Source organism: Struthio camelus, chromosome 2 (assembly GCF_040807025.1).
Source record: "Struthio camelus isolate bStrCam1 chromosome 2, bStrCam1.hap1, whole genome shotgun sequence".
Classification (NCBI taxonomy): Eukaryota; Metazoa; Chordata; class Aves; order Struthioniformes; family Struthionidae; genus Struthio; species Struthio camelus.
In genome coordinates this window covers 117443154-117466384 of record NC_090943.1, presented here as the reverse complement: position 1 = coordinate 117466384, position 23231 = coordinate 117443154, and the positions used below count along the sequence as shown (strand labels likewise).

At 38.8% G+C, this 23231-nt stretch overlaps 2 protein-coding genes across 5 annotated transcripts in view; one reads left to right on the top strand and one right to left on the bottom strand.

Annotated features, from left to right (window-relative positions):
* The window catches only part of ARHGAP28 (Rho GTPase activating protein 28), a 77785-nt gene extending 68864 nt beyond the window's left edge, over positions 1-8921 (top strand). For all 4 annotated transcript variants that reach the window (XM_009667118.2, XM_009667119.2, XM_009667120.2 and 1 more), the window contains 3 exons: positions 2153-2307; positions 2971-3035; positions 4964-8921. In XM_009667118.2, the coding sequence (XP_009665413.2) occupies positions 2153-2307; positions 2971-3035; positions 4964-5055 (312 nt within the window). In that variant the 3' untranslated portion in view covers positions 5056-8921. The remainder of the gene's footprint in view (positions 1-2152; positions 2308-2970; positions 3036-4963) is intronic.
* LAMA1 (laminin subunit alpha 1) overlaps positions 8913-23231 on the bottom strand; it is a 108081-nt gene continuing 93762 nt past the window's right edge. The window contains exons 51-63 of the mRNA XM_068932233.1: positions 23078-23219; positions 21830-21944; positions 21487-21657; positions 20684-20835; positions 20015-20200; positions 19731-19893; positions 18459-18571; positions 17180-17369; positions 15458-15616; positions 14240-14393; positions 13637-13770; positions 12271-12493; positions 8913-10583 (exon numbers count right to left, since the gene is read on the bottom strand). Of these exons, the coding sequence (XP_068788334.1) occupies positions 10423-10583; positions 12271-12493; positions 13637-13770; positions 14240-14393; positions 15458-15616; positions 17180-17369; positions 18459-18571; positions 19731-19893; positions 20015-20200; positions 20684-20835; positions 21487-21657; positions 21830-21944; positions 23078-23219 (2063 nt within the window). The 3' untranslated portion in view covers positions 8913-10422. The remainder of the gene's footprint in view (positions 10584-12270; positions 12494-13636; positions 13771-14239; positions 14394-15457; positions 15617-17179; positions 17370-18458; positions 18572-19730; positions 19894-20014; positions 20201-20683; positions 20836-21486; positions 21658-21829; positions 21945-23077; positions 23220-23231) is intronic.

Sequence of the window (23231 nt, the reverse complement as noted above, 5' to 3'; positions counted from 1 at the left end):
CAGCTTGTATATTTTGCCATACAAAATAAGTTGATTTGGGAGCTATCTTGAGAGATGTGCTTCCCAGCCCAATATTCTGATAAGACAAAGCACTGGGGTTTGATTCAGAAAAGGAGATGCTGGGCAAAATAATTTTTAGCAGCCCAAGATGTAAACAGTCATGCACACTGTAATGAAGGTTTTATACCTGTTTTATAAGAAAATGATCATGGGTGGACTGGCCATTACAGCAGCGTTCGGTGGATAGTCAACAAATGCACTGATTTGCAGTTGAGTAGTAGTATGGTCCATATTAGGATCAGTTGCACTTATGTATGTCCAGATATAATAGCTAAGCCAACAGATATTCTCCTTGTGAGCTGTAGTTTTGTAGCCTTGCGCTATCTCTCTCAGCACAGAGAAAATCCAGTGTGCCTAACACAGATGCCAAAGTTGAGTCTAAATTTTAAGTATCTAATGAAGCAGTTCTCCTCAGATCTGTGTTGATGTTCCCCATATAGTCACTGGGGAGAGGTGGAGACCTCTGAGGAGCTCCAGGTCCCATTCAGACTTAAGAAGATCTGACAGAAAAAACTTCCTTTGGAGGTCTTCAAAGCCAATAACTTTTTCCACTGCCTGAATAGTTTAGGGACTTACTTGGCAAACACTGCTTCAATACCCACCTAAAATTAGCATACACGTTAGGCATAACATACCAGTTAGGCAGCACAGCATGCTGTGCACACATGCGCAATGTATGCAGTTCCTATAGTAGCTTATATGTAGTACCTCCATGTAATGACAACCTTTAGTAACCTGGACAGAAAGACGTTACTCTTTCCTATTGGTTTAAAAGAATGGAGACTGGTGAACTGTAAGAGGAGTAATGAAGGAACTGGTCAAGGCATCTCTAGTCCTTAAAGAACAAGTTGATAGAATAGAAGAAAAGACAAATTAGGAAGGAGTGATACTAAGAGACTGTAAGGAATAGAAAAGAAAACACCTAACAGACAACAGAAACTGCGAGAAAGTACATATGGAAAAAAATAGAAAGAGAAAGGACATATGCATGAATTGTGAATCCATATTAATTCATTTGCCGGCAGTGAATGAAACATTTTATGGGTAGGGTATACATTTGTGCTGCAGACACAGATGTATGCATTTGTTTAAAATGGTGGTGTACACTGTTGTGCACCATAACTGTATTCACTTTGAAATGAGCCCAACAAAAGCTCTTAAGCAGATTAGGTTATTACAAACCTTGCCCTTGTCTGAAAGACAAGTTCATTGATTGTTGCAGTAGGCTTTATATTTAATAAAAAGGGGACCACTTCTGGCAGGTAGCTGAAATATGAAGGGTACATTGGAGGCAAACTCTGTTTGGATAACCGAGTTGAATTTTGAGAGCACTTAACATAAACCTTAGGTCTCAGATGTTCTACATTACACAGGGGCAGAGACTGGAGAGACTGTTCTACTCTACTCAGCATGGTATTAACTGGATTAGAATTGGAATGCAAACCTTGCTAATTGATTTATCTGCCATTAATCATGGAAGAGTGCATAAACTTCATAGATGATTGTCTGAACCCTGCAGAAGGTCAAATTTCAAACTAACAGAAAGCATCTGGTACTTTGATATTTTAATGTATATGTATATACATTATATATGTATATACATATGTATATATGTTATGTATATAAGCTTCGATCTAGTTGAAGATCTAGCAAGCGGAAGCAGAACTGGACCTTCATTAATGCCTCAGGAGAATTTCATCTTTAAAAGGAAGAACAGATACTGCTAGATATTTACATTTATTTTTTAAATAAGCAGTTGGTTCATTGGCCAACGTTAACAGAAATAGCCTATCAAAATATCAGATAACAACTTAACTTAGAACATTACTACAAGCAATTAATATTCACGGGCGATACTTTATTCTGCATGCATTAAGGTGATGCTTACCAAGAGTTTTTTGTTTTTGTGTAGTATCTTATTATATTGTACCTATAAATTTGTGATTATAGGATTGTAAATACATAGTTTGAATAATTAAGTGAATTCATGCCATGATTTTTGCAAGCAACCTCGAAAGAGTTGCAGAGATTTTTCTGAATGGAGCTGCAGCAATATGTGCCTTAGACTTATTCTACTGAATATTGACTTTAGGGAGCGGTCACTTTTCCCCCATACCTGCAGTCTGACATACCTGAGGGAGTGATAAGAGTTTATGCTCCGCTGCATTCAAAAGTCTCTATGGCTATTCAACTCAACAGCCAAACAAAAGCCAAAGACATCCTGGCTCGATTCCACTGTGAAAACAGGTGGGTAAAACAGAACTTTTTGTTTTTCCTGAACAATATTTCCAGAACCTTTAATGAACAGATTGTCCCCTTTTCAGAGACTCACTGTGTTACGAGAACTCTTTTTATCACTTACAATTGCTAATTTACGATAATGTTGGTCAAGAAAAATCTAACCATTGATTTTTATTCTTTGTATGTTACTTAATAATTGGCTCCTATACAGAATCAATCTATCTATCTGCTCTACGTTATGCTTCTACTAAAAACATACATTTTATAGACTTGCTGCATATGGAACCCAGAGGAATTGTCTTACATCTGCCCATAAAACAGTAATGTTTTTATTTCTGTAAAGTAATAATTATTAATAGTAATGGGAAATGAGAAATTATATCCTGAAAGTCTTTTCTGCAGAGTCTTCTCCTGTTACCAAATAATACTTTTCCTTAAATAAATAATTAAAGAAAAATAGAAGGCTTTGTTAACTGTGGCATAATGAACTACCTCTGTAGTAGATAGTATTCTGCAGTGCTTAATTTGTTAGAAGGCCTTACATTTGATAAGTACATTCATCAGAGCAAGGGCAAAAATATAATTCTTGCTTAATATAGATGATGGTTGATATAGCAGTGGTTATAACAGGAAAGACAAAACTGAAGGTTTTTTTTTTTTCTCTCTTAGCCACGGATCATCACGGAACATGGGAGCCCAGATCCAAAGTTTACATGAAATTGGAGGAAATATAGGTATGTCTCATATTTGAAAATTCATTCCTGAACATCCTTAGTCTCTTAAAATACCACAAGTCACTGCCATTTTCACACAGCTGGGTCTCTCCTGCCTTCCAGTCCATCTGCAAGAAAGGAGGTTTCTGATCTAAAAACTGTTAAAACCAATGTATTGACCCCTCCTGACTCCAGCGTGATTGGAAAGGCTCCCCGCAGGAGAAAATGACCTCCCCACAGGAGAAAATGACCTGATGGCTAGATCTCAGCAGGACTCCTTATGGCTGCTGTAGGCTTGCCAAATTCATCTGACCCTTTGCTTTCTTTTCTCACTCTCATAACTGAGCTTTTTTCCCTAGTTAAAGAGATCCTTAGCCTTCCTCTTGCAAGCATATTCCACCCTGCTCTTAAGTCTTCCCAAAATACATTTTTTTCTGACTGTATTTAAGGGTTAACCTCCCCCACATAAAAAAAAAAAAGAACTAAGAATTCAGCCACAGAATATATTTGTGTATAATACTAATCTGTGTGCTTTATTTAGAGTGTAAATGCTCTGCAGAAGGGATTTTGTCTTCTTCTGTGTTTCATGCAGTGACATTTTTGTAATAATAACAGCAGTGGCTCACCACAAAAAAGTTCTTTGCCTAAAGGTCAAAACCCGATTTTAATTTGATATTACACAGTTCTGACTTGCTCCTTTCTCTGCTCATACTATAATCCTTTGGGTGCCCTGCTTAAATCTTCTGTCAACTGTCTAATTACATTCATTATTTTTTCTAGTTTCAGCTCTGAACAGCCTCTATAAAATTATTGCAAAACATCACAGACTTGTCTCAGTAATTTTCAAGAAGTAAAATGAACAGTCTTTATTACTAAAGTCATAGTGTTAGAAAACTAAACTTGATTAGTGATCTGTTTGGCCTGGCTAAGCAGGATGACCAACAGATTGTAAAGTAGGAAAGGATCCTGTAAGCCTTGTGAAACAATCCCAACTACTTACTACCAACATGCTCTTTCAAAAATCTGACTGTTTAATTTGTATGTTCATTTAAAATAGTTTTTATAGCCCTAGATCTTCTGGGGTTCCTTATTCCATTCCCTATGCATTAATTTGTTTATATTGCTTTTACTTGAGTAAAATCATTAGGACCCCCAATAACCTAAATAACCAAACAAAAATTTTACCATAATCCTTAATGTCACAGCAGCGTAACCTCACCAGTTAAATAGCTTCATCACCTAGTCTAAATGCAATATAGTCCAACAAATCAACTTAACTCAAGACTTTATTGCCTTATTACTCAATTAACAAGAACCAAATGCCTCTTTCTGTGTCAAAGGCAAATTGTTGCAAAGGTATCTGGGACTCCCCAGGCAGCCTGCTCCCATTTCCAGTCATCACCTGACCAAAAAAACCCTAAAGCAGCTAGATTTTGGAGGACTCTTGTATTTTTTTTTAATCAGCAAAACAGCAGCTGCCAAAAAACTTGATGCAGTCCATATTTTTCTTTATCAGTTCCTACGTGAGTGGGAACATATGTTTCACAAGCTACTTTTTCAGCCTTTAAAAATAGCATAGAAATGAAATCAGAGTTCTAATCCCAGCCCAGTAAATGCAAAAAAATAAAAATATATATCCTATGGTACCTCTAGCAATAGCATTGCTAGCAGTTATAAAGAAACCATAATATTTGTCCAACATTTAACTAAATGCCTTGTCCATAACTCCATGGAGAGCACAGCACCCTATCTGAAACTGAATTTGTGGATCTCACTAAGCAAAAATACTGAAAGGTAAATCTACCCAAACACCCACCTGCACATAGGCAAGGACCCACCAAACCATGTACAAATCGGAGATGCGTTCAAGAACATTTTAACGTAGCTCTATCCCATTTACGAATATGCTGAAAACTGGTGTGATTCATGGCTGTCTGTTTTTGGCTCAGGTCAGCACTGTCTGGACCCGGATGCATACATGTTAGATGTTTACCGCGCAAATCCTCAGGCAGAATGGGTGATAAAGCCAAAAGCAAGCTGAAGCGCAAGGCAGCAGTGTGCTGGACAAAGGCCAAAAGGACAAGCGCAATGCCGGCCGTTTTACGAAGCTCATACCACATATTCAAGTAAAACGGTAGCTCCGGGCTACAACTCCCTCCTACCGTACCGTACAGCCGATGTTCACCATGTACTAATTTTGGTATGAGAATTACCACTCCAGGTTCTGGAGCACTGGAAAACATCACATCGGTTATGCTTTGGTATGGATTGTACTGGTACCAGCTGGGCCAGGAGGAAGGACCGAGGTACCGAGGCACAGAAAACAGCCTGCTGCATACAGAGTTGTTTTGTTTCCTGAGCTAGTGTTAGAACATGTATTTTTGAAAGGGAACACTCTAGTGGCATCCTAGGATGCATGAAACACTACCGGCCATGAAAGTATCACAGAGACGTTCAAGACAAGAAGGTATCTACAAAACATGGAACGCAGGAGCTCCATCTACCGCAGTGCCAAAATGCAGCTGTTTGCTAGAGAAAAATCAAACCTTTCTGCTGCAACCTGTACCATGTGAATTACTGCAATATTTATGTCTCTCAGTCACTCCTCATTGGTACCTGACGCTGGCAGGGAGGCAGGTGGAGGGGAGAACAGCTATACCGATTTATGTATGTAGCACTGTTCAGTCTATCAGTCTTCTGAAACCATCTGTCTGGATCATGTTACTGTGCACATTTTTTTTCTCCTTGCTTCCCCTACCACTTAAACACACCAAGTGATAGCTTCAGGAGATAAATGCTAGACAAGAGGAGACATAGTCCCTCAGCTCCATCTTTTACTTAGTATCTACCTAAAAGACCTTTTACATCTTTTACAGAGATCTAAGTCTATGTAATGCCATAATATGATATATGTGTTAATGGTGCCACTTACGGACATCACCTTGTTAAACCTTATCATTTCTTAATTTGTAACCTAAATCTTTTTCTTTTGTTTATTTTAGCTTTAATATGTAAGCAACTTTTATACTATTCAGCAGCACTGAGAAGAAAGATCTTTATCTGGATCTTTTATAATACAGCATGGAGAAGACTAAGAGCTTCCAGTGAGCACAGGGATTTAATACTCTTTAACATTCACAAATTAGGGCCTAAAGACCACAGCTAAGCTAGACTTAGTTGTGCTAGGAGTTTTACAAATAAATAACAAATTCCAGCTCCTTTCACAGGTTGTATGCCGTCTATAAAAAAACAAAGGCCAACAAGAGAAAGAGGGAGTTGTCACTGTGTTAGGAACAACTCATAATAGAGTATGTCCCCAGAGCCTGTTACAAGGGTGAGCACCATTCTTCCACTAATTGGGTGTTTGGGGGCTACATTTTACATAACTAAGCATGTTTGTTAAGTATTGAAATCATAAGTAAGTCTCTGGAAAACAAGAATTATTTTTTCATCTTTTTCTTCTGCAAAAATTGGGATCGAATGCCTTCAAATGTAATGCGACATCCCTGCTGTTGAATGACTATCCTGCACAACAGATTCACCCACAGTCTGATCAGTGGGTTGAGTTTGTGACCTGGACACACACATAGGGCAGAAGCTCCAGCTGCACCCACCAGGTAGCAATGGAAGACAGTTAGGAACCAAGCCCCCCATGTGACCATGGAGTACTTCGTCCTGCAGAGAAAGCCTCTAACTTGTGAGGATCTGCTGCAACAGTGTGCTAGTGATTTTCACATTTTAGAAACCCTACTTTTGGTTCAAAGTTCTTTGTCTTTCTGTTCTTTGGCATTTAACTTTCTCTGTTAGAGTTCAGTGAGAGAAATCAACCTCTAATCAGTAATTTTACTAGCAACAATAAATAGTTATTTGTTATTTCTTCTTGAGACAAACTCTGATAAAATTTAGCAATGTTATTCTTTCTTTTCCTTAAAGCTCAATGTAATTTTTAACTTTCCAGTATTTTTTTTCTTAACACTAATGGATGCATAAGTGCAGCCAGGCTAAGACCAGGACAGTTGTATTATAAAATACACTGTGTTTTTAGACAACTATTTATTTTAAGTATATGAGAGACTGTAGATCTGTCATTTGTTCATAGGACTAAGCATTAATGTTCTGTCACATGCTTTGTTCCTGATTCCCTTCAGTTCCCTCTGTGGCCAGGGATAATTTTTTCTTCTATGCTGCCCTCCTTTTTTAGCTGTCCAGCAGAACTAGTATTTTCCTTATAAAGGTAATATGAGAATTAGTCAGAGTTAAATTCAATTCTCAGACACATCCAACCAACTCCCTGAGTGCAACAGAAGTTGTAAACATCCATCTAGGAGGGACAAACTCAGCAAAGGGATTTTATGTGGACCATATGAAGAGCAAAATATAAATGCTAAGCATCATTGTATTTGTTACCAACGAAAGAGCTTTTATGACTATACAAAAAGCCTGAACATTGACTAAAGAATTTGAAATGTTGTAGCAAACAAGGTAACTTTGTCTACAGTTACTTTCAGACAGACGCGTTGACCATCTCCATCTTGCCCGCTCACTTCATTCTGTGTTCTCAATAGCCATACAAGGGAAAAGATTGTACTGAGGACCCACAGGTTCAGACTGAAGCTTGGTTTGTTCTGGACCCTGAAATGAAGACTTCACCAAAAACGTTTCTTAAAAAAAAACTCATTGTACTCTGCAAAAAATACAAGGGGTTTTTGGAACACCTTCACCTTCCTACTTTGCAACTGAGGAAAGCCAAATCTGATGAAATGAAATCCATCCTATGAAAACTTATTATATATTAAAATTGCCTATAAGACATGCATATTAGCAGATGAATTAGAGTCTACATACAGTGCCCAAATGACTACAATACAGCCAAACACCTGCTGTCTCTGAATCAGAGTGGCAGAATTCTTTCTTGATGCAAACGAGAGCAGGACTTAATGACCCATGTGTATTGTGGTAAATACGGTTACACATTAAGTTGTTTTGTGTTGTTGTGGTACACTAACTTGAATTAATATGCAGTAAACTGAAAAAATCACTCCGATATTTTTAAATTTGACATCTCAACTTTACACCTTATTTTTTAAAACGCTGGTGGAGGCACCTGGAATTTTGTTCCTCCTAACAGCAGTTGCAGTCAATCTCAAGTTATAAGTGTTGTCATCAAAGCAACATATGTGGAAAGCTATTAATAAGAAAGTAGCAGCATGCAGGGAGAAACTTTTTCAGCAAACTCCAAAGATGCCTCAAACCATTTACATACTCCATGGTTCTACAAAGATAGCATTTTGCATATTTAGAGTATTGCAAGAAGTAGGTATTGGAAACAGACTGGAATGTTCTAACCTGTTTATACAGCTAATGTCTTTATAATGTGCGTGTGTGTGCAAATGTCTGTGTGTACTGTAAACTACCTCACTTTGCATTTTCCAGGAAAAAAGATTTTGGCTTTGAGGTTTCATATTCCAAAGCTTTATATTATTAATTTCACATGTGTCTACCAGTCTTTTACATTGATAAACAGTTTCTCCTTACAAGGGGCAAGAGTTGGAAATTAGCTAAAAAAAAAAAAAAAAAATTAAAATATGTATTTCAAGATACAGATGTAATCTTGTCCAAACCACATTGCCTCAGTTATTGCTTGTAATGTGAACCTTGCAAGATAAGATATTGGGGTTAAGAGCTAAGAAACACAAAAATATTATGTTTCAGTTTTTATTTTTCAATAGCTTTCCATTAATGTGTGCCTTCTCTGGAAAATAATACAATGCCACTAATCAAAGCAAAATGTTTGTATGTATGTTTCCCCGTACCCTCCTCATTATAATGTTAAATGTTTTGTTGAAGTAAACCCACCTATTAGTGTATTTGTACAGTAGAATGTGTTCGTTGTATTGTAGCCACGTCAAAAATAAAAACAATACAAACAAAATAGCTGCTTCAACTCTAAACACATGGTTTTCTGACAGAAGCAGGTGACGGAAATTGGGAAAATGGGTGGTGAATTGTAAAAGCAACTCCTTTGTTACAGCACCTGAGAAACTGCAAAGCACTGTAAAGGACCATATTCTGCCATCATTGCTCAAGGGAAGCCGTTCTTCACTCCAGGACCTTTTCTCTTCTCTTGACTACCCTGAATCAAAGTATAAAATGACACTGCTTGGAATCCTGCCTCATTGAAATCAATGGCAAATTGCTTCCAGGTTTCCTTAGAGTCAGTATTTTTTAACTACTATGAAATAAGTAAAGCAAAATTGATCTTAAAATGAATTCTAAAAATGCATAGTAAAGGCCAAACAAAATTGTAAGAAGCAGAAAAAAAATACTGCTAGTTTAAAGAGAGAAAAAGGAAAGGTAAGTAAAGAGCTAAGTTTATTATAGATCAATATTCAAGTACCAGCTACATCTGACAGCTGCTCAGTGATCTAGTCGATAAATGAATGGATGCCCTTGCTGAAGCCACAAGTGTGCATTTCCCCAAATTGGCTCAAGTGCAACAGCTGGAAACCTCATTTCAGAAAGAGGCCGACACAATAGGAAAAAGTAAAGACAGAACTGCTGAACCTGTGAATTAGGAATTGCAGGGCACCAAAGGTGCTTCCCCATGTCCTATAAGCAATATTGGTTTCCCAAGAAGATAAGCTGTATTAGTTCTTATTGTCATAACTCATACCTAAATTGTTTCTTCACCAACACAGTTATTTCGCCTGTCTCTGCTGTGGAGTTGCAGCTTGTCCTGTGGCTCTTCAGAAAACCTAACAGGCACACGATTCTCCTAGATAACATAGTTAATGGGGGTGAGGAGTACTGGATATTAAGCAGAAGGAAAGGGATCAGAGTTATCGTATAAAGTAAAAATCAGAAAATTCTGTTCATTAGACTCTGAATCTGATAGCTTCAAAATTATGCCATTAGTCTCCTGCTCCCTCTGCTGGATTCTACCCACTTGCATTTTCTACTCCATACCTTCTGGCCCTTTTCTTCTTCTAACTGAAATGTACAAATTACTAAACTACATGAAATAATGCAGTTTATTGTAATTTTATTACGTGGTCCAAAATTATTACCTTCTTATAAAAAGACCAACATACAATAAAATGAAATACTGTCAAGTAATCAAGAGAACACATACTGTAAACACTGATTAATAAAAATTCCCAAAAGAAAAATACCCAATTAATGCCATTAACATTGTATTAGAGGTATTCGTTGTTCAAAATTTTTTAGTTAAAATGCAAACATAGAGCTTCTGACTAGAAAAAAAAAAAAAGACCTGAGATGGAAAACAACCAGAAAAATCAAAGAGATGCAAGCCCTCACCAAAAACTTCTTTTCATTAACAAATGAGAGTGAAAAATAACAGATCAACAAAAAATTCTCTCTCAATCCAGAAAGGCTTTGCTGCAGTTCAGTGCTCAGCCCCAGGGCAGGAATGAGGAAAGACTCCACGCAGGTCAAAAGCTCTGCTGAAGTCAAACAACTCTGCCTGCTGGCCCTTGGTCAGTATGAGGTTCCTCAAGCAGCCGTGGAACGAGCTCTTGCTTGTCAGACAGTTTTGCTTCACATCAGCTGAAAAACAAATATGAAATATGTAGAATCTCTTCCCAGTGAACTGAAACAACACAAAGATCCAGGTTATTCTTTAATCTCTTCCCCTCCCTCTCATACGAGACGTAAAAATAACGTCTGAGGATCACCAAGTTCCATTCGTGTTTGGATGATCTGGGCATGCTCCCACCATGGGCAGTCATTGCTGCCTTCAAACATGAGCCATACACTGAGCTACACTAAAGATTAATTTACACAGAGGCTGCAGAAATAATTTGCCCTAGGGTACAATGGGAGATAAGGGAAGGGGATAGCCACTCTACACAGGTGTCTTCCATGTAAAAATCGGGACTGGCAGAACATGAAGCAACAGCTGAGCTATGCAAAGCCATGGACTCCCTTGGCAAACAAAAACATGGGGTTGGTACAGAGTCCAACTCTTGTTGCATACAACCTGGGAAATGATTCACTCTGTACTTTCTGCAGCAGTCAACTGAACTAAAGCATTTCACTCTTCTTTGCGAACCTTAACTTCTTCCAGATGGAGTACTGAAAGAGCAACAATTACTGTCATGTTACCCTATTTTTTAAAAAGTTCCACATGATGCTGATAAGACCTCATAGGAATTCTAGAAAAAACAAATATTAATCAAGGTCTGGTTAATTAGCATTAATTCATTTTTCATAAAGCACCAAAACCTTGACCAAGAAAAGGCTCTAACATTTCAAGCTATTATCCCTAAAGCTTTCCAAATGTTTAGAAACATTTTTGCCCTCCAGACCTCATCACCCTGAACTTTTCACACAAATGGAAATATCTGAGCTCATAAACTGTAACTGTTGCTTCACAGACAAATTTATACAGATATTTGATGCTACATTTAAAAACATGAGATACTGCAAACCGTCTGAAACCTTGTCACTCTCAGTACTGATGTGGTCGAGAAAAAGTTATAAATAAATATTGTTGTGTTTGCCTGCAAAAAGGCCAAGCTCATGGTATAACAAATCCAAACCTCCTAATGAATAAATTGGCTTGGCTCAAATTATCAATTCATGAGGTGCACAATTGAATTTAAAAATAATTCAATTACATTTTTGCAATACCATCCTTTTATATTACCATCATATTATGACTGACAAACAGTTACTTCAAAAGGAAACTTGCACAGAGCAAGGAAATATATGTACACCTGCCACAGCTTGATTTTTGCCAGCACAACCTCAACATGCAACGTTAGCAAAAATGAAACTGAGAAGAGCATGGTAAAACCTTACCCAGAAAAATGTAAAGGAAAGCCTTAATATGAATTTGAATGCAAGACAAACACACGAAACTACATGGGCAAGGACATTGTGAAGCTTCAGACAGATTGTGAAACGGAAAGCATGTGGAGGAAATCCTTTTCAAAAGTTAAGGAGTAGCTTTGTTTAGGGAAGTGAAATGAATTCAATTGGTCTCACTGACACACTTAACAGCTAAATGCATTCCTCCACAAAGAGAGTACACAGAAATACTATTTGGCTGTGATCTTCATGACAACTTGGAAAATGGTTACAACTCAATCATGAACTTCATGACTCATTTTTTTTGACAAAGAGAGAGAGAGAGGGAGAGAGGGAGGGAGGGAGACAGAAAGAGAGAGAGAGTCATGACTCATTCTTATGTGCGAGAGAGAGAAGGAAAGAGAAATATTATTGTACCTACCAGGATAGCCTCCAACATAAATGGGGTTGTTTGTATCTGCAGATGTTGACTGGATGTAGGGATTATCAGTTTGAACCAAATTCCCATCAATTATCAGCGCAATACGATGTTTGCTTTTGTTTGCCTGAAGCTTGTGCCATTTTCCATCACACAAGCTATTTGCAACTTGTGGTTCGTATATGGCTGTTATTCTGCCAGCTCCATTGTTAACATGGAATAAAACCTGTATAAACAGTCAGATGCCAATAAAGATAGAAAGTAAGAATACATGAACTAATTTGTCTAGATAAAAGCACAATCATGGTGCTGCAGAGATTTCCGTTTTAATAAATGCTTGGTACTTATGCAAAGCTAATGTTTATTTTGACAGAATGAGTGTGAATACTTACTGAACTATCTTTAAAATCTAAAAGATTTATGTCTAACCATGCAATGATCCGTTCGTTACCTTAGTATGCTCTACTTGGGACTTTAATGTTTCTTACAAATATAAATCAAGTCTTTTTCCTCAGAGAAGCTGAGACTTAAGATCTGAAAGAAGATCTATTGCACCTAGCTGAAGACAAAGAAAATGGACTGAAATAACTTTTAATCGCCAATAGCTGTATTATTTTATGTACTTAATTTTTCAAAGCAGTAGACATTTCCTCAACTCTGTGATGAGGATGAATATGTAAATATTAACAGAGAAAGTGCATCCCACAGAAAGAGTGATAGTCAATAGTCTCTCTAGCTAGGAAATTTTGAATAAAAAATCAGTCATTTCTGAGAAAAGGAAATACTAAAGATCAATCAATCAAATACACATTTTTGTGCAGGGGATGGGTGGTGAACTTTGTATCGACAGATAACAGGTACTTTCTGTGTTGGTTTATGAAGTACAATGGCCAGCAGAAGCTGAGAGACAGTTAATTGCCATGGGTATTGCCCATGAATATTGAAGAAGTGACTACAAAACAGAGGGGTATGCGCATGCAAGAATATACTTGACAAAGCCAAGTTTAGCTTTATGGAAAAGCTATTAAGTTACGAGAAAAGAATTTATTTACTCTATCATATAAAGTATGTAGTGCAGTAGCAAGTATAATACAAAGGAGGTCACAGTGGCTGCAGGCTAGCATAAATAACAGCAATTAAAAAGACAAAAATTTCCAGCGACTTACGCTACTCTCACATTTTAACATATGATCACGGTGAGAAAATTTGGGACTGAAACTCTATCCCTGATTACTTCTGTGGGGACTTGGTTCCGATATTTTGCCTGCATTACATTTTAATGGTGTAAGTTTAGTGCTGTCCAACAGTTCTGAACTCCTCGTTTTAAGCAAGCCTTGTGAAGTAAGTATGCTGACACACGGTAGCCTACCTTGCCATTTACAACCTCCAGTCCCACGGCATCGACTTTAGCACTGCTGATCCCAAGGAGAACGCCATGCGCCACAGTGGTACGAAACTCAAGTGTGATATTCACATCAGACCGCACTTTGTAACCTTCTTTGACTGAGAGAAGGTAAAAGCTTTTAACAGAAGATTTGTAACCCACAGTACAGAGTAGAATATATGAGTGGTCATTAAAAGGCCTGAAAGGTATGTTAATTGCCCTGCTGGGATAGGATCTTGCTGGACCTCTGGAAAGTTATTCCTACATTGTTCAAAGTCAAAACTCACATTCTCTGTGTGTGTGTGTGTGTGCGTGTGTGTAAATTCCTAAAGTTTTCCTTACTTTGCTTAGATTTAATACGCTGAAGTTTTCCTCAGTGCTAGAGTCACTAGATCTTCCATCTGTAGAGGAAAGCCCTTTCGGCAGAAACACCCACTTTTGGAGACAAGTTATGAAGGGTTACCAGTCAGCAAGCCATTCAGTCACTGAGCGAAGGATCAATTAATTACGTACCATTCCAGCAAGGCCTAAAATGGCTTTCATTAACACGAATTCAGTAAGGTAGTGCTTTCATTTAATGACACTTACCAAGAGCAGCAAAGCCACTCCCATCAAAGAAAGTGCCTTCCTGCACTGTCCCATAGCATTTATTCACAGCAAAGATGGAGACAGGGCTCTCCTTGTCCAGTTGCTTGCTGTTAATTGTCATGCTGCCAATGCAGGCAGGAATGCTATGAGTCACCTAAGCAGATGGAAATAGAAGCGTTAATGTGCAATACAAACTGCTGTTATGCTCTCTAAGTGATCCATCTGATATCACTGTAGATTAAAAATTCTCTGAACAGGACACAGCAGGACCTAAAATATTTACATAATTACATTTCTGTTTATCACCTTTGCTTATATAAGGTTACGAAAGTACACAATGCCTTACAGAGGTAACATAAATATTATATAGAAACACAGTATATACTCTCTATAACGTACAGAGCAAACTGCTTTGCCACAGACTGCCTTGCATTATAAAGGGCTTGATGCTTCTTCGATAGACAGAATTTTATTTGCTTCCATGAAAGCTGGGAGATGCCCAGCAGTTAAAGACATTCCAAATATGCTTCCTTAAATTAACAAATATGTAAAGCAAGATTTTCGAAGATATATTGCAAGTACGGATCCCCAGTTTTATCTAGTGATAAGACTCACTAGAATTTCTCACTATTTTAACTACAGATTCAAAATATTAAAGTATTTATAAGCCTCGTTAGGCAAAAAAAGCAAGGGTGAAGAGAGTGCATACAGGAATTGACAAACACCATTATCAATGCCAGAATCCTCTCTAAGATAACGGCCTGCACAAGGAGAAAGATGACAAAACCTACCTTCTAAAAGCACGTGTAGGAAGTGTGCTTTAATCTCAGACAGTTAAAGGCTTTCATTTAAGCCACCAAATTCCTACCTGGATCTAATAGGCAGGAATTTGGTACCTAATAGGATTTAGGTACCAAAACGTCTGTGAGGATTTAGGTCATATTTTTATCTCATAGTGTGAAGCATGGGAATTTATAATCTTTATCCCTTTTTAACAAAGGGATTGATAGAAGAAAAATCCATCAAGGGCTATTGACATGAGGATATAAGCTCTAGCTCAAGGAGTCACTGAATACTGGAAAGATTTATTTGGGCAAAGGGTTATTATTTGTTATTTCTTTCCCAAAGTACTTGTTTTTTGTCGTTAGATGGGTTTGATGCAGTACACCTAGCTAATGCTGCAAAATAACAGAGGAAAAGAACCCAAAACCTTCTTACATTCCCAAGATTCTTTGTCACATAGTCCAGGGGGAGTCCTCCTACGTAGAGCTTTCCCTCCACATCCAAAGTACTACCATCGCCCAGAGCACTGACTGCTACTAATTCCTTTCCATCCACGATGATCATACCTTTTCTTTTAATGTATTCTGTCTTTACCTGTGGAAAAAAATGGAAGCATGTAAACAGTATGTTGATTCAGTTATCTAGTCATCACTTACCATGGAAGCAAGCAAGATGATTTTTAAACGCTAGATTGCTGTGACTTACTGTACTAGGGCATCATCTTGAAATTCACTCTGAAGATGAGGTCATTTCAGAATATGCAACTAAGCAGCTAAATTGCTTTCTTTCCTTCCTAAGGGTCCACAATGATTGCCTGTTATCCTGTGTAAGCATTTCAAGGTCTTAATGATTATTATTTAAAACTGCTAGTTTATTGTCTTGGGATTTGAGTACATGGCCAAATTTGAAAACCAACCTTGTGGAATATTGTGCTGTTCACCAGCGGAGATACCTTATCTCTGAAGTGCATGCTCCTATGCTGTAATTTTATTATGGGCAGTGCTGAATTTCCTATGAGCAAAAAGATTTCCAGTCTAGTCTGTCCTTGTTCATTCATGCCCCTGTGCTTTTCCAGCACTAAAACAAGCGCTCACATGGAGATGAGGGAAATAATTTGAGTTCAGGCTAACCATTTATTCCTCCTTGATTACTTTTACATCCAACCAGAATCCTGACTGGGTTCAACATGAGGGTTCTTGAACATTTGGACTGGTAAAGGGAGAAAGTGGTTCAGTAGAGCGATACAAGCAGAGGGCTGAGAAGGCAAAGAGAGAGTTTCTTTTGGCAGCAATGCAAGTCACCTTAAATTGATCACAAAGTTATTGCAGTACTCATCCTCAGCTCTGAAGTGGTGTGACTCAGCCTTAATCTCAGCAAAAAGGTTAAAGTTCATGTTTTTATGCCATGTATAGCAAAGATAAATCACACACAGAATCTGTTCATCTCTTGAAAGGTTGACAGTGAGAGAATGAGCTTTTATGTGAGTATGTTTAAATTTAAACAAGCAGCTATAATTCTGGAGAGTTCTTCCCTTCAGGACAGGCAGCAGAGTTTATGTCAGAGAGAGATATCACGCATAAGTACAGGTTTGCTTCCTCTGTGTTAGTTTTTGCTTCTTTTTTTTATTCTGCTGGTTATACTAGAAAGGCAAAAATAACACTCTGATGATTTCCAGGGCACCTAGGAGAGGTGGCAGAGGTGGAAGAGTGAAGGGAAACTTAGCAGGATGAATATAGTCATCCTCACCTGGCCTAAAGAAAATTTATGTGGCAAAAGTTTCTTTTAAAATGCGAGCAGACATCACAAACATTTCTCAAATAGGATGTAAGAGCCAGCAGAGCTGGGGAGCTCAGAAGAAGGCCTCAAATGCTACCTGATACCTGAAATCTGTAGCTAGTGAGGATGACTACTGTGCTTATTACATAGTTTGTGAACTACTTCCCTCCTAAATAATCTGGAGATACTTGACAGTACCTAGATTCTGGAGTGACTGCATAATTAATGAGAATTTACTTAAGTAAAGTTATCTGACTGCTTTCATGACTAGGTTAAAACCTGTTTGCCTTCAGGACATAAAAAGTGCCCAATGACAATGAAAAAACAACCCAGTAACTCCAGGGAAGAGAAGATGGGAGTACAAGACTGGTGAGTACCTACCGTATGCCATTTTCCATCACTGATAACAGCAGGATGAAAAGCTACTGCTTTTCCTTTGCCTAAATCAAATGAGAAATAGAGCTGTCCCCCGTGAAGCTGTAGGGCTGCATAGTCAACCTGGTTCTGGTGAGCCATGTAGTAAATCAGCCCACTGGAGGCAAAGGTTCTGAGATTCAGCTGGACTGAAAGTCTAGACAATAAAAATACAATGTTACTGACAGTTATTTTTTCTACATCATTAAAAGGTTCTCTGGAGGCAGAGAAAAGCCTCATCTAATTTATTATTACAACAGGAAATAAAGGCCAGAAAAGTAAATTTCGCATTGATTTTGTGAAAGCATGACCTATAACATATTTGATACTAGAAATCAGGGCAGTGCCTGTCAGAGACAAAAAAAGTGCCTTTGTGAGCAGGGCTTTAAGGCGGAAGGGCTCAGCTGTTTGTGGCTACAGCCTTCTCTGTTGCCACAGGTGAAGGGAATGACTTCCAGGACGGTGTGGTGACATCCATCGCTCTTAGCCAGGCTTGCTGCGATACAGTGGGCAGACTGAGAACAGAGGAAAGCTTAAGAGTAAAGGAGCTATTTATGGACTAGCTCTTCATGGAGGAGCCATTTCACAGGGGCACATGAGGTTAGGACTTCACAGCATCAATCCTCTGCAATACTCTTACATTTAATGGTTGCAACATAAGGGCTAAAAGGAGAAAGGATCTTTTCTGAATGCCTACAGAGGCTTCATGAGTCCAAAAAAGCATATGGAAGCGCATTGCAGGCTATGTTTTGGGGGCCTTGTTTCACACAAATGAGAGTAGAAAAAAGTTTACTCAAGGGAGTCAGAGTGATCCTTCTCAGCAGGCTTAGCTCCTTCAGCCACCTGGGAGCGAAGCAGACATGGGAGGTGCAATTGCAGAAAACATAGAGGAGAGAGCTAGATGTTATCTGCATCAGCCAAAGCTGTAGGGACCAGTTGTAGCTCTGTATGTGGAAAACAGAAATCAGAATACTTACAGTAGGTGCAACAGGGCTCCTAAACCTGAAGGGAAAAAATGTAGAACTCTGCTCATGAGCTGAACTCATGGTCACAAACCTGAGAGGGACATGTAATTATGATGAAGTGGCTATGATGCCTTCTTCCATGAGGAACTCACAGAAACTGAGGCGAGAGCCATGTTCAAAGCTGATAATGCAGTGGATTTTTCATGAAAATCATCAGCGTGCTTCTTGTAGCTTAATGAAGAAAACATACTCTGTGCACGTGTGATTCAGGATATACTCACTTCTTTCTTACAGTAGACTGATTGAAGGGCAGTGTTAAGTGGCTGCCTTTGGCAAGTCCAAACTGATGGGCACCTTGAACATGACTAGGTATCTCATCTTTTGCACAAACTACCTGTTAATGAAAGCACTTTATTAAGAAGAATGGTATCAGGAGGCATCAAATACATCGATGCTGACTAGGAGTACTGAACGGCAACAGGCTTGCGCTAAATTTTGTAAGAAGCAAAACTGAGCCACATGATAACCACAAAGTATACGGTAACATCAATTAGCTAAACTCCCAAACACTTTGAGCTATTATTAGGCTCAAAGAGAACCAGTTATAATGATTAAGCTATATCTCACTGGCAGCATAGGTCTCTTCTACTCAGAAACATTTCGTTTGAAATGTAGCCATTCATCATTTCTCTTAATTGATAGCCCATTTGGTTGCAAATGCTGGAAGACGGAATGTAATTTCAGTGTGCAAATCTTATGGACTTAGAAATATTTTCCCATTTAGTGAGTACGCACATTTTTGTTATGATTTAGTGGATGAAGAGCTGTGTAACAGAGTATGAGCCAAAGCTATGCCTTAGCTATAAGGAGGACAGCTTTTTTTTTTTTTTAATAGCCAGAGTTGTATGAAATGCATAAAAAAACCTGCATTTTGTTGGCACAGAAACACGATTAAAGATCTTCTGGAAACACTTCATCACAAAGATGTGCAGCTGCAGGAGGAGAGAAGTAATGCTGTACTCTCTCTTGGGAAGAGGGAGCGTGTAAGAGGAGACAGGTGCCATGCAAGCTGCATTCAGACACTGTCTCTGCAATGGTTTGTGCCTCCTCCTTGACACAGAGCAGAGACTGCATGCGTGTGACCAGTAAAATGTGAATGCAGATTTGCACAGCTAATGCAAATCTCAGCATGGAGCCACTTTGGCAGGGAACACACCAAAGACGATAACTACTGTCGAGTCATTCTGCTGGAGGATTATCACTCTACTTTTCTTTTTCTTTCATTTTCTTTTTTTAGTGTTGCTGGCTGAACAATGATAAACCTAATCACATTTCCCTTCCCAAAGGCCAGCTGGCTGCTATGCAGGTTTATATCACAGTTTTTCTGTAAGGAATTGTCATTTCAAATCCACATTCATTGATTCCTTCCATGCCACAGAAGCAGCAAACATTTATAGTCCATGTTTCGAAAAATCTCCACACAGCTAAAACGCATCTTGCTCTCCTTCAGTGCTTTCCTAAAAGAGGCAATAGAGCTATGCTTTAATACATACTTTTTTTGTATCTGGAAGAGGCCTCAGGGGAACCGGCAAAGCCTGAAGTTCAGGTTGAATCTCAATGTCTTCTGGCTGTATGGCTGGCTTAGGCTTCCCTGACAGAAAGCAGCTGTCCATATCCACATGCTCATACTTCATGGAAGCGGTGAAATCCAAAAGCCTATGTTTTAAAAAGCCTACATTTTAAGAGGTGAAATCCCAAATCCTTACATTACTATAATTAATAATTAGTACATGCAGTTTTCCAAAACAGGGCTCTGTAAACAGTAACTCTGACTTACTCTTTGTTAAAAATGAGATTGCTGATACAGCCATGAAAGGAACCAGCCATTTTTAGCCCTAAGATGCCCTCTCCTGCTGGAATGCCACCAGCGTAGAAGTTGGAAATATTCAGGGGGCTCATTTCTGCTGATGAACCAAGCTTCAGCTCTGCAGGGTTACCTTCATCCACCTGTACTGTTATGATCCTGAAAAGATAAAGTAAGAAAAGCATTCAACAAGCACCTTAGACTTTATTTTCAAAGGAAAACATTCATTCAGCCTCAGAAATGTCAAGTTCTAAGAAATAAAGATTCCATGACTTGGATGATCATTTCAAGTTCTTAAAACTGAAAGACCTTCTCCTTCAGATATTTTTAACATAGAGTTTTGTTGAATAAGCGTCTAAACTATTTTGATAGCTGTATTTTTTCTAACACTTTTTAGCACACTTTACTCAAGTAGCCCAAACTGTCTACAGATTTCAAGAGAGCTTTTAAATACAACTTCATCAGTGGCTGTGTGCTGTATACCACTACCATGACAATCAGAACACCTCCATTAACAGCAGAAAAACATAGCCCTGATTATTCCACCTAATGAGCTAGCAAAGATAGTTTCTCAGAGAGCACAGTGAAGTGACAACGACAAACAATAATTAAGCAGGCAGTACTGTTCGCAGTCACATGTACCTCTTATTTCGGATTAGGATGACAGAGTGTTCTTGTCCATCACCGTATGTTCCATTAGCCGACTGAAGAATCACTTTTCTAGTACTTGCTCTATCTCCAGCATTAACATGCACTGCAAGATGACCATCAATCAGCATGATGGAAAAGAAGGGCTGTGGATTTAATCAGGAGATTAATTTTTAACTGCAACTCAACTTCCTTTCACTCATTCATCGCTTAAACCGAAGATAGCCTGGACAAGTTTATCTCTGGCAGACTAGCGGACATGTATTCGTAGCCCTCAGAGAGCAAAGCCTTCCAATGGAAGATGAGAAAGATGAAAATTCCCCTGTTCACGATCAAAATTTGGGTAAAAATGTAGGTCTTCTTTTTAATCCCCCCTATAAGAAGGGAATAAGATGGGGCAGGTCTAGCAAATGCTACTAAGTGTTTGTCCTTGGACTGCAGGAGTTCTACAACAGCCGACCACATAGCAGTTTTCCTCAAAACCTTCAGCAACTACTCTTACTACTGGAAGGGAAAAGTAATATTCCATGTGTATTTCACATGCACTTTTCCTCCTTGTTCCAAAAACATTCTAGGTGATATCAGCTATAATAGGTCTCTGCTAACTGATCCTTCACCTTTCCCTCTGCTACGATGAAAGTCCTCTGCTCCTAAGCTAGCCTCTGCATTTGGGTCTTCCTAAGCCAAGCAGATTTTTCTTTCTCACTTTCCAGGTCACATTCATAAACTAGACTTGACATTTGGAAATGCAAATAGCAACAACAAAACAAACAAAAAAAATTGTTATTGGTTCTTGCCAAGTGTGCTTGTCTGCGTCGTCGCTTCTCCAGCCCCCTGCTGAGTCCAGCTAAGATGATACCGCTGCTGTTCTTTGTAGCGAAAGTCACCATCAGTTCTGATTCTGGACTTAGGGACTTAGGTGTCAACTCAATATATCCATTGTTCAAGATGTTCACACTACGAATAGGCTATTTTACGAGGAAGAGAAATAATTACTGTCCCTACATAGAACCCAGTAAAAAATACAGTTTCAAGGACAGATTAGCTTAGAATTTTTCAAGATCAACCCATTCCAACTTGCTATATTCTTTCACAAACAATAACGGTAATAATCACGTCACAAGATCTAAGGTCTCTTACCTCCAGTACACAGCCTTTTCTTACACCATATGAATTTCTAAGCAAGTCAAACGTTGAACGGGATATTTCCAGATTCTTGATGCATCCCACATATATTCTGCTATTAAGACCTTTCCTGAAACACAAAACCAGGCTTTTTTCCAAGGAGTAAAATCTAGAATCTCTTGGGATAAAACATGAATTTCTCTTTAAGAAGAAAAAAGTAAGCATCTGATTTAAAGGATACAGTCAGGCTCAGTGAAAATGAAAAGAGGGGTAACTTGGGTTTTACCCTTAGAAGACATTACTTTTGATCCGAAAAAGAGTCAGAGAGCACTGTCCCAAAATAGAAACACACAAGTATGTGGCACTGTGCTGCAACGCCAGGTTATTCCCAAAGCTTTGGAGCTAAAACTTCAGCTGTTATGTCACACCTCCCGTGTGAGAGCTGTAGCACTATACTATGTGCCAGCTCTTTTTCATTTCTTAAGTCTGGAAGTTGCCGAATTTGGTCCCAGGTTTAAGTCAGAGAAATGTAAGACCTTGTGCTGCCGTAATTCCTTACAGGCTGCTATGCCAGCAAAGACCATCGAATCTGCATCTGAGAGCAATAACCACGCAGACACAAATAATGTCCTGTAATTCACCCTACTTTCAGGAGCTAGCAGACAGTTTAATTATATTTTGTTTCAGTCATGTTTATCCTTGCACCCAAGCGAAGCCACTGGGAGACATGTGGCTTTACACGTTCAGCAGGGATGGGCGATAAAAAAGTATACAGTAGAGAATTAGGATTTATATATTTATGGTGGCTTCTGTTGATCTATTACATTTGGTTCTCTTCCATTTCAAGTTGCAAAACTGAATGACAAGAATTCCTTTTCGAAGCAGGAGTTTTATCCTGAAGCATCATTTTGCACACAAATATCAGCTGGAAAACACAGTGCTCATGCAGGTAGAGGTCAGAGGAGCGTTGCTGCAGGCAGCCGTGCTGCTGCAGTCTGACACACAGAGCAGGTGGCAGCTGGGAAAATCACCCAAGGAGGGAAAAACTGGGAGGCTAGCTCTGATCTGAACCACAGCATCAGACCTACCAGTGAAAAGCACTACATTGGAGTTTAAAGGCAAAGAAACAATAATTCTGCGGCATACAGGGCCATAACCAAGACTTCACCAATTTCCAGTAATTTCAATGGAGCTATCAGAGTTTGTTACCAATGTATTTCTACAAGCATCTTAGCAAAGAGGGAAAATGAGAGAACACTTTACCTCACGGCCCTTGATCTTGGCAGTCCGCCAATAAAAATTGGGTCCTTATCAGAGCGGTTCAGGTCTGAGGCAACCCCAGGAGATTCTCCTTGCTTGGTTTCTTTGTAATTAAGGTTGTACGCATCCATGACTGCCAAAATTCCTGCAAAGAAAT